This window comes from Scyliorhinus canicula, unplaced genomic scaffold, assembly GCF_902713615.1.
Source record: "Scyliorhinus canicula unplaced genomic scaffold, sScyCan1.1, whole genome shotgun sequence".
Lineage (NCBI taxonomy): Eukaryota > Metazoa > Chordata > Chondrichthyes > Carcharhiniformes > Scyliorhinidae > Scyliorhinus > Scyliorhinus canicula.
The window spans coordinates 63221-79168 of record NW_024055498.1 but is presented as its reverse complement, the minus strand read 5'-3'; the positions used below and the strand labels follow the sequence as shown (position 1 = coordinate 79168).

The window sequence follows — 15948 nt, the reverse complement described above, 5'->3', positions numbered from 1 at the left end:
TGGATTGACCACACTAAATTTCCCCTTAATTGGAAAAAATTAATTGGGTACTCTAAATTCATTTCTTTAAAATGTCTGATGATAACAGTGACAGTGTAACACACACCAGAAGTGGATTATATTATGTTGTCAACAAACCATGACGATCTGATTATTATATGAAAACCAAATGTAGTTCCGGTTCTCCAGATACTGACTGTGGCCGCTCTCACCATTTGAAACTGTCACAATGCCCGGGTGATTGACAGCGGCTTCGGACCAATAGGATCAGGTGGGGCGGGACTGGAGGACCGACCGGGAGCGGCTGGTCCTCCAACCAATCGGAGTGAAAGAGAGGCAGGGCCTGCTGTGATTGAAGCATGCGCAGTGTGCGTAATGGCGACGGAGAGCGGTTGCTTGTTTACATGTGTAGCAAGTAAGCGGTGGTGAACCATATGTAGCGAGCGAGAGATCGCGGGGAAGGGCGGAAACGCTGCGTAAGCACCTTGGAAAAAAGTTAGCCGGACCCAGATTGTACCGAGCGGGGCTGCAGCTCCTCATTTTCGGCCTGAATTAATGGCCGCCATCTTTAGTGGAAACAGTGTGCACCATGGCGCATGCGTGGCCGCCATCTTTGTCGGGGCGATGTTTCAATGAGTGGGAGGGGCTTGTTCCCCATTGTTCAGAATGGAGACAACTTGTCCATCAAACTGGATTAGTCTTTGAGTCCCAATGTCTGAATGATGGGGCGGTGGATTGATGGAAAGAAAGGGAAAAATACATCCTGCTCTCCTGATTCCAATACCTCATGGTCTCAAGATCTGTGGTTCTGTCCACCCATGGCAGAAACTCAAGACTCTGAGTAGATGTCATCCTCAAATTGAGGGACTGCTGATGACGACAAGGGGCAAAGTACAGCAGGGAGCATGATCGGTCATTTAGATGAGGGAGCAGGAGAAGAAACGTTGGGATTTTCTATCCTAGATTGACAATCATAGAATCACAGTGCACAAGGAGGCCATTCGGCCCCTCAAGTCTGCACAATCCTCAGACAGTTTCTGAGGAGATAGACGGATTGAATGGTTAGGAAGTGGAATTTGTAGCAGGGAGCGAAGACAGTAGCTTAAGTCTTCCCAAGATTAAAATGAGGGAACTTTCTAACCCAGAGATGGAGAGATTTTTCAGGGAATCAAAGGATTTGAGGAGGAGGACGGGAAGTTGGAGATTAAACTAAGATCAGCCATGATCATCGTGAATGTTGAAGCAGCTCAATGGGGCTTATGGTTTACTCCTGCTCCTATTTCATATGTTCGTATAGAGGCCAGAATCCTGTGTAGGGATGTAGGAATCCAGACCGGATGGTAGGTTCCCTTCCCTGAGGACATTACTGAAACAGTTGGTTTTTCGTGACAACCCAGCAGTTTCCATGGTCACTTTCTCCCAGTGCCGGCCCCACAAATGACCAGATTCTTTCAGCTCAACCTGTGTTTTTTGGGTTCTCTCTCACTCCCTATTTTTCTGTTTTAAATCAATTTCACAGGATGTTAGAAGGGGAGGATTTGCAGTTAGAAAACTGAAAACAGACATCACATCAGGATCTGAATATCATCGGATTTTTAACATGCAAGAAACTAGCAATGCTGGCAGTGCGGAGAAATGTGGGGACTGTGAGCAGGGATTCAGATCCCTGTCTGAGCTGGAAGCCCATCAGCCCAATCACACTGGAGAGAGACTGTTCACCTGCCCAGAGTGTGGGAAGGGATTTACCTGGTCATCCAACCTGCTGAGACACCAGCGAGTTCATAGTGGGGAGACACCATTCACCTGCCCAGAGTGTGGGAAGGGATTCACTCGATCATCAGGGCTGCAACAACACCAGCGAGTTCACACTGGGGAGAGGCCATTCACCTGCTCCAAGTGTGGAAAGGGATTTACTGATTCTTCCACTCTGTTGAAACACCAGCAGGTTCACACGGACGAGAGACCTTTTAAATGTGTAGACTGTGAGAGGTGCTATAAAAGTTCCCTCAACCTAATGCGTCATCAGCGAGCTCACACTGATGAGAGACCGTTCAGGTGCTCGGACTGTGGAACTGGGTTCAGGCAGTCATCTGAACTCATTGTACACCAGCGAATTCACACTGGGGAGAGGCCGTTCACCTGCCCTGAATGTGGTAAGGGATTCACTCAATCATTAGGACTGCTACAACACCAGCGAGTTCACACCGGGGAGAGGCCATTCACCTGCTCCAAACGTGGAAAGGGATTCAGCGATTCATCCACCCTGCTGAAACACCAGCAGGTTCACACTGAAGCGAGACCATTTCAATGCACTGACTGTGAGAAGTGCTATAAAAGTTCTGTGGACCTGATGCGCCATCAGCTTGTTCATACTGATGAGAGACCATTCAGGTGCTCTCACTGTGGGACAGGGTTCAGGCAATCATCTCAACTGACTGTACATCAGCGAATTCACACTAGAGAGAGGTCATTCATCTGCGCCAAGTGTGGGAAGGGATTCACTCAGTCATCCACTCTGCAAAGACACCAGCAAGTTCACACTGGGGAGAGACCGTTCCCCTGCTTCGTGTGTGGGAAGAGATTCACTCGGATGTCCATCCTGACAAGTCACCAGCGTGTTTGCAAATAATTAGTGATCATATTTACTGTTAATCACACCCAGGAATGAACCTTGTTCATAAATGTCGATTTCTACTGATGTTTTATCAAGAAAATTTGTCAGAAGAATCTAAGAAATTGAACTATTTTCTATGTGTAATATCATGTTTTGTAACTGGTGAAGTGTGAGAGTGGTCCTGACAGTGGGAGAAAGAGTACCTGTGTGAATTTAAACTGTGAGTTTGATGTGTTAATGAGCCCAGCTCGACTTCAAACCAGATATTTACCGAAAAAATCTAGTTAGGTTGGGTAGAGAACAGAAACAGATGTGAATGGGTGTTGCGATTCAAAAGATGCAAGGTGTGAAAGAAAGGTGTCATGAATGAAGTATGGATAAAGTAAATTCAATTTTTAAAATTATGAATTTAAAGTAAAGAGATTATGTTAATCAATTCTGGGAGAGATTAGTTCGAAATAAATTGGATAAAACGATGGAGAGATCAAAGGGAAAGAACGTAGTTAAGGGGGTGAAGATACTGTTTAAATCTCAGCCCAGAATGCTGGGTGAAGGAAGCCAGATTTGAAAAGCCAGTTAACTGCTGGTTAACCTCAGGAGCAAATTGGAGTAAAGGCACAGTTTGGGATAAGGTTTCTGCATTTTATAGCATTGCTGGACAGATTGGGGAAGGTTAGCTCTGAGGTAGTTAAATTAAGATTGTTTGGAACTGTTTAAAGTATTGGGATGTGTGAAGCCATTGTCTTATTTTAAGTGTACTTCTATTTCATTTTATTTATTTTCCGATTCCATCATGAACATTTACTTTGCTAAGAAACCATCACAAATAGTCGGGGACATCATTTCTGGAGTCCACAACCTCTCCTTCTCCCATACAAATTGCAAAGACAAACTGTGGGGACAAATGTCTCAAATTTCCTTTCTGGCAGTGCCCTTAACAGTAAATATACTCCAGCTCAGTTATAGGGGTTAATATTCCAGGTAAAAGTCAAATAAATCAGTATTGTGTGAAACAATGTGCGTCAAGTATTTAAAAAATTTTCTAACAAAAGTTCTTCCTTTTGAAATGTTCTTCGCCCTCCCCCCGTTTCATCCATCCTCACCTCTGACAACAAGTGTGTGGAGTTCATGGGGTTCCTTTGTCACTGACATTGAGGCAATCTGATCAGCTACCTCCGGTGCTTCCCTCCCTTCCACTAACCCACCAGACCAAACTGCGTCAAAAGTTCCTCCTCGTCTGAGCCCTGAACTCGGATCTTTCTCCAGTTTCTCTCCTATCTTCTATCTCCCTCTGAACTTATATTGTCCATCAGACCCAACTTCTGTTCCCTTGACTCCATTCTCACAAAACAGTTGACCATCCAACTTCTCTGCGTTAGTTGATATGTTTACAGTTCTACATTTGGTTCTGCCCTCTCACTTTAATGCAACCCATCCTAAACAGAACACTTGACCCCACCATCTTTACAAATTTCCAAGACATCTCCAATCTCCCTTTCCTCTCCAAAGTCCTTTTACTTGGTGTTCTATCCCCAGCCCCTCCCAGACCCCAGTAGGTGACATCATCCAAAAGCACTGTGTTAGTTTTCACATGGACACTGACAACACCCAGCTCTACCTCACCCCCATCCCTCTCCATTCCTCCACTGTTACTAAATTATCAAACTGATTGTCCCACATCCAGTACTGGATGGGCAGAAACTTCCTCCAATTAAAATTGGGAAGACCAAAGTCATTATCTTCAGTCACCACCACAAATTCCCTTTCCTTTTTAAAAAATAAATTTAGAGTACCCAATTATTTTTTTTCCAATTATGGGGCAATTAAGCGTGGCCAATCCACCTAACCTGCACATATTTGGGTTGTGGGGATTAAACCCATGCAGACATGGGGACAATGTATAAACTCCACACGGACAGTGACCCAGGACCGGGATGCAAATTCCCTTTGCTAACTCCCGAGTCCATCCCTCTCCCTGGGAACTGTCTGAGGCTGAACCACACTCTGCACAATCTCCGGGTCAGATTTGACCCCAAGATGAGTTCTGACCCCATATCCACACCATCACTAATACCAGATATTTCAATCTCCATAATCTCACCTGTCTCCACCCCCCCCCCCCAACCCCAGCTCATCTGCTGATGAAACCTCATCCATGCCCCTGTTACCTTTAGACTTGATGACTCCTCTAATAATAATCTTTATTATTGTCACAGTAGGCTTACATTAACACTGCAATGAGGTTGTTGTGAAAACCCCCTAGTTGCCACACTCCAGCGCCTGTTCAGGTACAGGGGGAGAATTCAGAATGTCCAATTCACCCAACGAGCATGTCTTTCGGGACTTGTGGGAGGAAAGCGGAGCACTGTTCTAGATTCTCCTTGGCTGTGACCTCTGTTTGTCTCTGGCATTGTTCTAGATTCTCCTTGGCTGTGACCTCTGTTTAATCTTATTGACTTCTCACAACTGATTTCTACACTGGAGCTGGTTTGCCTAATTTCTTAATTACACATCGTAGTAAGATACTAAAACTAGGGGAGCACGGTGCTGCAGTGGGTTAGCCCTGTTGCCTCATGGTGCCAAGGTCCCAGGTTCGATCCCGACCCTGGGTCACTGACCGTGTGGAGTTTGCACATTCGCCCCGTGTCTCACTCCCACAAACTAAAGATGTGCAGGGCAGATGAATGTGTCGTGCTAAATTGCCTCTTAATTGGAACAAAAAGAATTGGGTACTTTAAATTTAAAAAAATTTGAAGGCTTCAGATTCCTGCGGTAATTTCCAACAGGGGCTCCCTTCATACGTTCTCAGTGATGCAGTGTTAATGTAAGCCGACTTGTCACACTAATATTGATTATTATTATTACCCATCCAGACAAGTGGAGAGTATTCCATTACACTCCTGATTTGTGTCTTGCAGATGGTGCACAGGCTTCAGGGAGTCAGGAGGTGAGTTACTCGCCTTTGATCTGCTCTTGTAGCCACAGTATTTATGGCTAGTCCAGTTTGGTTTCTGGTCAATGGCAACCCCTAGGATGTTGCCAGTGAGGGATTTAGTGATAGTAATGCTATTAAATGTCAAGGTTAGATCCTCTCTTGTTGGTGATGATCATAGTCTGGCACTTGTGAGAGACGAATGTTACTTACCACTTCTCAGTACAAGCTGCATTTGGCCATGGACTGCTTCAGTGACTGAGGAGTTGCAAATGGTGAACATTGTGCAGTCATCAGAGAGCATCCCCACTTCTGACCTTATCATGGGAGTACGGTCATTGATGAAGCATCAGCTGAAACTATTTTGGCCTAGGACACTGTTTGAGCATGTCTGGGATTCATTCTTCAGTCAATTTCACGAAACATTTCTTCATGAGTTATTTTACATTTGACAAATCACATCTGCACATTCACACCGATATCCTCACGTGAGGCTGCAAGGGCTCCATCCAATGCAGACAATTTTATAGACTTTCAGGTGATCTCATATTAAAACGTATGTTTGTCGTATACATAAACAATTTGGAGGAAAATGTAGCCGGTCTGATTAGTAAGTTTGCGGATGACACCAAGGTTGGCGGAGTGGCAGATCATGTTGAGGATCATCAGAAAATCCACCAGGACATAGATAGGGTGAAGACTTGGGCAGAGAAATAGCAAATGGAGTTTAACCCGGTCAAATGTGAGATAATGCATAGAGGGCAAATGTACTGTAAATGACAAAACTCTTAGGAATAAAGAAAGTCAGAGAGATCTGGGCGTGCAGGTCCACAGATCTTTGAAGGTGGCAACACAAGTGGGCAAGTTAGTCAAGAAAATATACGGAATGCTGACCTTCATTGGATGGGGCATCGAGTATAAAAACTGGCAAGTCATGCTCTAGTTAGCACTTGGAATATTGTGCACAATTCTGGTCGCCACACTACCAGAAGGATGTGGAGACTTTGGAGAGGGTGCATAGGAGGTTTACCAGGATGTTGCCTGGTCTGGAGGGTGTTAGCCATGTGAAGAGGCTGAATAGACACGGACTTTCATTAGAAAGACGGAGGTTGAGGGATGACCTGATCAAGGTCTACAAGATTACGAGGGGCATGGATAGAGTGGATGGACAGGCACTCTTTCTCAGTGTGGAGGGGTCAGCCACCAGGGGGCATAGGTTTAAGGTCCGTGGGGCAAAGTTTAGAGGACATGTGCGAGGCAGGTTTCTTGTGCAGTGGGTGGTGAGTGCCTAGAACGCATTGCAAGAAGAGGTGTGGAGGCAGATACATTAGCGGCGTTCAAAAGACATCATGACAAACACATGGATAGGATGGGTATAGAGGAATATGGCACAAGGAAGTGCTGAGGGATTTGGCCAAATTTGGTATGACCGGTACAGGCTTGGAGGGCCGAAGGGCCTGATCCTGTGCTGTATTGTTCTTTGTTCTAATTTCAACCAAGCAATCCACCAGTGTTTGTAAATAGTTTACTCAATTGTTTTAGTTTGAACAAGACTTTCAACGATTAGGAAGGACAGGAATTTCAGATGGTAAATTGAAATAAATTTATTTAAAATAAAGATACATATCAATACAGAATGAAAAGGGTAAACTGATGGATACAGAATGAAAAGGGGAAACTGATCGATACAGAAGGAAAAGGGGAAACTGATCGATACAGAAGGAAACGGGTAAACTGATTGATACAGAAGGGGAAACTGATCGAAACAAAAGGAACCGGGTAAACTGATCGATACAGAAGGAAACGGGTAAACTGATCGATACGGAAGGAAAAGGGGAAACTGATCGATACAGAAGGAAAAGGGTAAACTGATTGATTCAGAAGGAAAAGGGTAAACTGATTGATACAGAAGGAAAAGGGGAAACTGATTGATACAGAAGGAAAAGGGGAAACTGATTGATACAGAAGGAAAAGGGAAAACTGATCGAAACAAAAGGAAACGGGTAAACTGATCGATACGAGGGCAACACGGTGGCCTAGTGGTTAGCACAGCTGCCTCACGGCGCTGAGGTCCCAGGTTCGATCCCGGCTCTGGGTCACTGTCCGTGTGGAGTTTGCACATTCTCCCCGTGTCTGCGTGGGTTTCGCCCCCACAACCCAAAAATGTGCAAAGTAGGTGGATTGGCCATGCTAAATTGCCCTTAATTGGAAAAAATAATTGGGTAATCTAAATTTAAAAAAAAACTGATCAATACGGAAGGAAAAGGGTAAACTGATCGAAACAGGAGGAAAAGGGTAAACTGATCGATACGGGAAGGAAAAGGGTAAACTGATCGATACAGAAGGAAAAGGGGAAACTGATCGATACGGAAGGAAAAGGGGAAACTGATCGATACAGAAGGAAAAGGGTAAACTGATCGATACAGAAGGAAAAGGGTAAACTGATCGATCCGGAAGGAAAAGGGTAAACTGATCGATACAGAAGGAAAAGGGGAAACTGATCGATACAGAAGGAAAAGGGTAAACTGATCGATCCGGAAGGAAAAGGGTAAACTGATCGATACAGAAGGAAAAGGGGAAACTGATCGATACAGAAGGAAAAGGGGAAACTGATCGATCTGGAAGGAAAAGGGGAAACTGATCGATATAAACAGACTTTTTCCATTTATCTTGGCTGATCAGGCTGTATAAACATAATCCCTCTTGTACCACTTCTTGACAACAATTATTTTTAAAATATAAATTTAGAGTACCCAATTCAATTTTTTTCCAATTAAGGGCCAATTTAGCGTGGCCAATCCACCTACCACGCACCTCTCTGGGTTGTGGGAGCGAAACGCATGCAAACGGGAGAGAAGGTGCAAACTTTACACGGACAGTGACCCAGAGCCGGGATCGAACCAAGGACCTCAGCGCCGTGAGGCTGCAATGTTAACCACTGCGCCAACATGCTGCCTTTTTGACAATTCTGATGGGAATCTTGCTTTGGGGATTCCAGTACTTGGCTGACAACAGACCTTCTCCTCGGGTTTTAAATCCTTAAGTAGCTCCTCCCTCAGTTTGAATCAACTGGTTAGAACTCAATGGTTGGTCAATTTCATTACTGAATCATTTTAATTGTTTTTTAACCATTTGGGTAAATGTCTCAGATCGAGATACAATGGGACTGTTTAATGTGTCCCTCCTATCTGATCCTGCGCAAGTCTTCAATTCATTGTGTGACCTTCCATCTCAAAAAGGTTACCAAGAGCATGAAACCTCACTGCTAACCATCTTATCAAATCATACATTTCTTCTTACAGAAGCTGGAGTACAGAATTTAAAACAGGCTGACATTAGTTTCAGGTATAACCCAGTCTTTTAACACATACTACAAACTGATTATTAAATCTTCAATTAAAATCAATTGATGATCACTATTTGTTTCTGATTGGTGAGTAATGAATACACTTCATTGATTAATACAATTGGTTAATAGCTGGATACAAAATGCCCCATTCAGGTAAATATTAGTCTCAAAATGGCTTCCTCGATCTTGTTCGCTTATAAAATGGAACTTGTCTGAAAATAAATAATTTCTACTGAAATGTACTACCTTGTCCCACTTCTAGGTGTCTGTAAAGACTATTGTTCACCCCCCTGCATGATTCAATGGGTTAATGTATTCAAGAGAACAACCAAAGATGTGAGAACGGAAATAATTGTGAGTTAATGATGAGGGGTTATTGTTCAATGGTTACATTCCCATCTCTGAGCCAGGAGGATGTGGGTTCAACTTCAGCTCCAGAAACCCAACCATAAAGCCCAGCTGGTATTCCGATGTTGTACTGAGGGAATACTGCACTGAACTGAGGGAATACTGCACTGTACTGAGGGAATACTGCACCGTACTGAGGGAATACTGCACCGTACTGAGGGAATGCAGCACCGTACTGAGGGAATGCAGCACCGTACTGAGGGAATGCAGCACCGTACTGAGGGAATACTGCACCCTACTGAGGGAGTACTGCACTGTACTGAGGGAATACTGCACTGTACTGAGGGAATACTGCACTGTACTGAGGGAATACTGTACTGAGGGCAATACAGCACTACTGAGGGAATAAAGCGCTGTACTGAGGGAATACAGCACTGTACTAAGGGAGTACAGCAGTGTACTGAGGGAGTACAGCAGTGTACTGAGGGAATACTGCACTGTACTGAGGGAATACTGCACTGTACTGAGGGAATACTGCACAGTACTTAGGGGCAGCAGGGTAGCATGGTGGTTAGCATAAATGCTTCACAGCTCCAGGGTCCCAGGTTCGATTCCCGGATGGGTCACTGTCTGTGTGGAGTCTGCACGTCCTCTCCCTGTGTGCGTGGGTTTCCTCCGGGTGCTCCGGTTTCCTCCCACAGTCCAAAGATGTGCGGGTTAGGTGGATTGGCCATGCTAAATTGCCCGTAGTGTCCTAATAAAAAAGTAAGGTTAAGGGGGGGGGTTGTTGGGTTACGGGTATAGGGTGGATACATGGGTTGAGTAGGGTGATCATGGCTCGGCACAACATTGAGGGCCGAAGGGCCTGTTCTGTGCTGTACTGTTCTATGTTCTATGAATACAGCTGTTCTTGAAAATACAGAAAAATGTGTCATTTGAAACATGGAAGTCTGGCAATATCTGGTTTGAGAGGGTACAGGGAAAGATCCCACAAAAGTTTCATAGCAGCTTCAAAGAGCAGGGTTGTAAAATGCAGATTCTTGCTCACAAGCAGGCTAATCAAACACAGTCTCATGTGGTAAGCTAAAACAATGGCTCACACCTTCATGGAATGTAACTATCTCAGGAAGCATCTGAAAAAGCATGGATGAGAGTTTCAATTGCATTAAGTGACGAATGTTTAAAACAGGCAAGTCTTTCAAGTCATAACCAAGTTAAATTTTAGCATGCAGCTAAAAGCAAAATTTCACACCTTAATTGAAATAAACTCTCTTAGTAAACAGCTGGAAAGGATGGAAGATACTCAGTCAAATTTGGTGTCAATTTTAAAGTGTAAAATTCTATGAACATCAAACAATTAAAAGAAAATTGGAGACGACCTGTCTACGAGAAACATCATGTAAGTCAAAATCAAAGGCAAAGTTATGAGCTGGGGACAATTGGAAAATTAAACGATTTGAAATCACAGAATTAAAAGTAACACCTATTGAAACCAAAGCATTGTTTAATCAGATCTGAGAGGAGACGATATGCCCAAAATGAATAATTAGTTGTAGTAAGATGTTTACATCAAAGATACTTTTAAACTATCAAAGTGAAACAAGCCCATTTACAATAAAGTCGTTAAAACTTAATAACTCTCAGAAAGAGAATATAAACCCAGGGAGCAGAAGCAGAACAGCAACAGACAGCACCAGCAACAGGAGAGAAGGGGAGGAGAACTCAGAGAGAGAGAGAGAGAGAGAGAGCTCGGTCATGGGAAAGACAAGGCAAGCAGCCGAGTTTAAACAGCTATACATCTAAGGAAGGCTAGAATTTAAACAGGAGTCAGAGTCAGCTTAGAGATAGCTAGCAGAGCCAGCTCTCACAGCTCGGTGCATGGGAAGAACAGGACACAGCAACCGAGTTCACCAGCGAATACAACTCAAGAAGACCAGATTTTAAGAAGATCGATTGCCAAGGTGGGCCTGAAGCAGCCAGAAGCAAGATCTTTTTTCCTTTCTGTAAAGAAAGTGTTTGCAGCTTTTAAAAGAAAAAATATAATAATAAAAATAACTTAACGTGAAAAAGTGGTTATTAGCTTACTTCACTTCCTTAATAACGCAGGACCCAGGACATCGATGCTATTAAGGGGTAAGTAGGTAAAATTCTTCGGTGAAGGTATGGGTTATACCGGGGGATAACTTGAAAAGATAGTTTGACCTGAATGGCACCCACAGAAGCCTGCACTGGAGTCAGGGAGTGAGAATCCCTGTTCACCATTTAGAATATCAACCTTTTTTTGGTATAGGGGGAATTCTAAGAATAGTGGTGAGTTTTAACTTCAAGCGCTGTACTGAGGGAGTACTGCACTGTATTGAGGGAGTACTGCAGTGTACTGAGGGATTACTGCACTGTACTGAGTGAATACTGCACCGTACTGAGGGAGTACTGCATTGTACTGAGGGAATACTGCACTGTACTGAGGGAATACTGTACTGAGGGCAATACAGCACTACTGAGGGAATAAAGCGCTGTACTGAGGGAATACAGCACTGTACTGAGGGAATACAGCACGGTACTGAGGGAATACAGCACGGTACTGAGGGAATACAGCACGGTACTGAGGGAGTACAGCAGTGTACTGAGGGAGTACAGCACTGTACTGAGGGAATACTGCACTGTACTGAGGGAATCCAGCACTGCACTGATGGAATGCAGCACTGCACTGAGGGAATACAGCACTGTACTGAGGGAATACTGCACTGTACTGAGAGAATGCAGCACCGTAATGAGGGAATGCAGCACCGTACTGAGGGAATGCAGCACTGCACTGATGGAATGCAGCACCGTACTGAGGGAATACAGCACGGTACTGAGGGGATGCAGCACCGTACTGATGGAATGCAGCACCGTACTGAGGGAATACAGTACTGAGGGAATACAGCACTGTACTGAGGGAATACAGCACTGTACTGAGGGAATACAGCACTGTACTGAGGGAATACAGCACTGTACTGAGGGAATACAGCGCTGTACTGAGGGAATACTGCACTGTACTGAGGGAATGCAGCACTGTACTGAGGGAATACTGCACTGTACTGAGAGAATACAGCACTGTACTGAGAGAATACAGCACTGTACTGAGGGAATACAACACTGTCCTGAGGGAATACAGCGCTGTACTGAGGGAATACTGCACCGTCTTTCAGAGGAAACCTTTCAATCTCACCTCATCTGCTCTTGCAGCTGGACATAAAGGTTCTGCTGTTGATAGTTTGAAGGAGGAAGTTCTCTCGTGTGAACTGCTCACTATAAAGCCCTCGGTGATGAACACTGAACAGATAATCTGGTCATAATCACAGTTCTGTTTTGAACTCACTTTCTTGCTTCACAGATGCTGCCTGACCTGCTGAGTATTTCCAGCATCTTATTTGTGTTTGTTGGAGCCTGTTGTACACAATCTGGCTGCTGCATTTCCTACATTACAACAGTGACTACAATTCAAAAGAACCTCATTGTCTGTAAAGCACTTAGGGACATCCTGAAGTTGTGAGAGGCGCTATATAAATACAAGTCTTCCATTAACAAAAGAGAAAAGACCCAACAATGGAACAGTCGGTAACAGGACATCAATCATCTTAGAGAAATCAAATACTCCAAACACTGTGTTTAATGCAATTCATGTCCATTCTATTAATCCCTTTCAATGGGTTGGTGTTTAACATCAATGGAAATAAATCTCAGCTGTCAGAATGAACATGGCTCATACCTGGGTGTAGAAATCCAATCCCTGTAATAACATGTGAACTCTCTGGTTTGCCAGTCGAGCAATTGGATGAGCCAAGCGAGCGGATGTCTGGAGTGAATCCTCCATCACATGGCTGATGAACGGCTTCTACCCAGAATGGATTCGCTGGTGTTTCGTCAAATCGCTTCTGCTTTTAAAGCTCTTCTCACAGTCAGAACATTGAAATGGTCTTTCATCTGTGTGAACAAGTTTATGTGACCGAAGCTGCGATTTTGCAGTGAATCCCTTCCCACACTCAGCACAGGTAAAGGGTTTCTCCCCAGTGTGAACTCGCTGGTGATCCCGAAGACTAGATGCACGGGTATAACTCTTCCCACACTTCCCGCAAGTAAAGGGTTTCTCCCCAGTGTGAACTCGCTGGTGATCAAAAAGATTATATGAATTAGTGAAACTCTCCCCACACTCAGTGCAGGTGAATGCCTTCTCTTCAGTGTGAATACGTTGGTGTCTAAGAAGGAATGTTGATCTAATAAATCCCTTCCCACACACGGAGCAGACGAACGGCCTCTCACCAGTGTGGACAAGCTTGTGATGAGCAAGATGGGAAGAACAAGTGAATCTCTTCCCGCACTCAGAGCAGTGGAATGGTCTCTCCCCAGTGTGAACCCATAGATGTTCGGTGAGGTTGGATGAAGACCGGAATCTTTTCCCACACTGGGAGCAAATGAACGGTTTTTCACCAGTGTGAACTCGCTGGTGTGACACCAGTCCAAATGAATCAGCAAATCCATTACCACACACACAGCAAATGAATGGTTTCTCCCCAGTGTGTCTACGTTGATGAATTTCCAGCGCTGATGGGATTCGGAATCCCTTCCCACAGTCCCCACATTTCCACCGTTTCACCATGGTGTCACCAGGTTAGACAATCAGTTGATCCTTGTCTACACGCAGAACACATATACGTTTTCTCCCCACTGTAAATGGTGCGATATTTTCTCAGGCTGGGTAATTGGTTAACGTTCTTTCCACAGTCAGTTCATTTGAACACTCTCACTCGGATGCGTGTCTCGGTGCTTTTCCAGTCACAATGATGTTTCAGATCCTTTCCGATGGAAAGAACAGACAAATATTTCTCCTTCCACATTCAAAGACTGGTGATATTCAACTCGTGTGAATGTGTTGAATCCTCTCCTTTCAATCCTCTGTAAAAGGAGTTGACTGTGTCAGTATTACTGTCAGTCCAGGATAAAAATTCAGAACAAATAATTCTAATTTTCATCTCTTGGTTCCCCAAATATGTTGCCCAATCAAAGTAAAAGAAGGCAAAATCCCAACAAAAACAAGGAACAGTTTTTACCTAAACCAGAATGTTGTTTTCAGTGTCTCAGAAGCACTCTACACCCTGATTTAACAACAGTTGTGGAAGATATCAAGTGAATTGGTGATCATGATCCAGCTCCAGGGCCACCTGAACATGGACAAGACCACAGAGAGGGTTCAGCAGCCAGAGGAAGCCCTACATTCTCCCCATTGGGCTCACCCATCTGGATCTACAAATTGATGTTTTAATCAAATCCAGGAACAGACCATCTACTCCGACCAGCCCAGACCCATATGTGCAGCAAAGCTAGGAATGTGGAGGTAAAGTAGCACTACACATTTCGGAGCAGCCCCTTCCAGTAACTATACAGGGACTGAAACCTCCCCATTAGCATCCCCACAGTGCAGGAAGCCATTCGGCACATCATGTCTACACTAACTCTCTAAAATAGCATCCTGCCAAGGCCCACTCCTCACCCTATTCCCATAACCCCACCAAACCTGCACATTGTTGCACTGTGGGAGGAAAGTGGAGGAAACCCACACAGACACGGGGAGAAAGTGCAATCTTCCCAGTGTGAACTCGCTGGTGTGCCAGCAGGAGTCACCTGATGAAGGAGCTATGCTCCGAAAGGCAGTGATTCCAAATGTTGGACTTTAACCTGGTGTTGTAAAACTTCTTACAATCTACACAAAGACAGTCATCCAAGCTCGGATTTGACCCTGGATGCTTGTTAGCGGTGCTAATCACGGTGCCAATAAACCGCTTGAAAAACCTGTCGCTCAGTTGAAAACCTGAAGTTCATTTAATATCCCCAGGCACTAGGACCCGATTGGGAACAGGAACCCTGAAAGTCCCACTCATTCCTTCTTACGTCACCCAGAAGCCAGCGCATGCGCTCTTCTCCTAACTGAACCATCATGGTGGATGTTCACCCGGGGCTGATCCCAGGCACAGGGCCCGGAGCCACACACTCTCCATCGCAGGGTCTTATTTAGGGTTTGCGAGCTTCACTCGGGAGTTGAGAAACTTTACCCGTCCAGAGCTGGCTCCATCACTCCCCCTGGGATTCCATATCCTTACCAGTTTACTGCAGCCCATCTGCTGCACCACTTCCGGCTCTCTCCGACTCGGAATAGCAAGAACTACCCAGAATGCCCCGCGGCTGGCTGGCCCTGGACCATGCGCACACAGTGCCTGGGCAATGAGCGAGTTGGATAGAGCGGTTTCTGAACCGCGGGGGATTATGGGCGCTATTGCTATCATTCATCAGCTGCATTTCATCAGAGTTCATACCGCAGATCATACCTCAGCCTGGAATTCTGGTCCTTTCTTTCCACAGATGTCCAGCATTTGCTATTTATATTTTGATATTCTAACGTCTGTAGTGTTTTTGCTTTTCAAATTTTCATTTATACGATGTTGACGTCGCTGGTTCGGCCAGTATTTTTTTTCTTTTATAAATTTAGAGTACCCAATTTTTTTTTCCAATTAAGGGGCAATTTAGCGTGGCCAATCCAACTACCCTGCACACCTTTAGGTTGTGGGGGTGAAACCCACGCAGACACGGGGAGAATGTGCAAACTCCACACAGATCGTGACCCAAGGCCGGGATTCGAACCTGGGTCCTATGCGCCGTAGGCAGCAATGC

The 15948-nt window shown here is 44.8% G+C and overlaps 2 protein-coding genes across 2 annotated transcripts in view; one reads left to right on the top strand and one right to left on the bottom strand.

Moving 5' to 3' along the window:
* The window catches only part of LOC119960362 (zinc finger protein 850-like), a 58658-nt gene that overhangs the window by 15233 nt on the left and 27477 nt on the right, over nucleotides 1-15948 (top strand). Inside the window, exon 3 of the mRNA XM_038788101.1 lies at nucleotides 1627-2437. Within this exon, the coding sequence (XP_038644029.1) occupies nucleotides 1627-2437 (811 nt within the window). The remainder of the gene's footprint in view (nucleotides 1-1626; nucleotides 2438-15948) is intronic.
* LOC119960360 (gastrula zinc finger protein XlCGF8.2DB-like) lies at nucleotides 12878-15457 on the bottom strand. The gene is made up of 2 exons (XM_038788100.1): nucleotides 15381-15457; nucleotides 12878-14178 (listed from the first exon to the last, which is right to left on the bottom strand). The coding sequence occupies exon 2, from the start codon at nucleotides 13880-13882 to the stop codon at nucleotides 13121-13123; it is 762 nt and encodes a 253-aa protein (XP_038644028.1). The 5' UTR covers nucleotides 13883-14178; nucleotides 15381-15457; the 3' UTR covers nucleotides 12878-13120.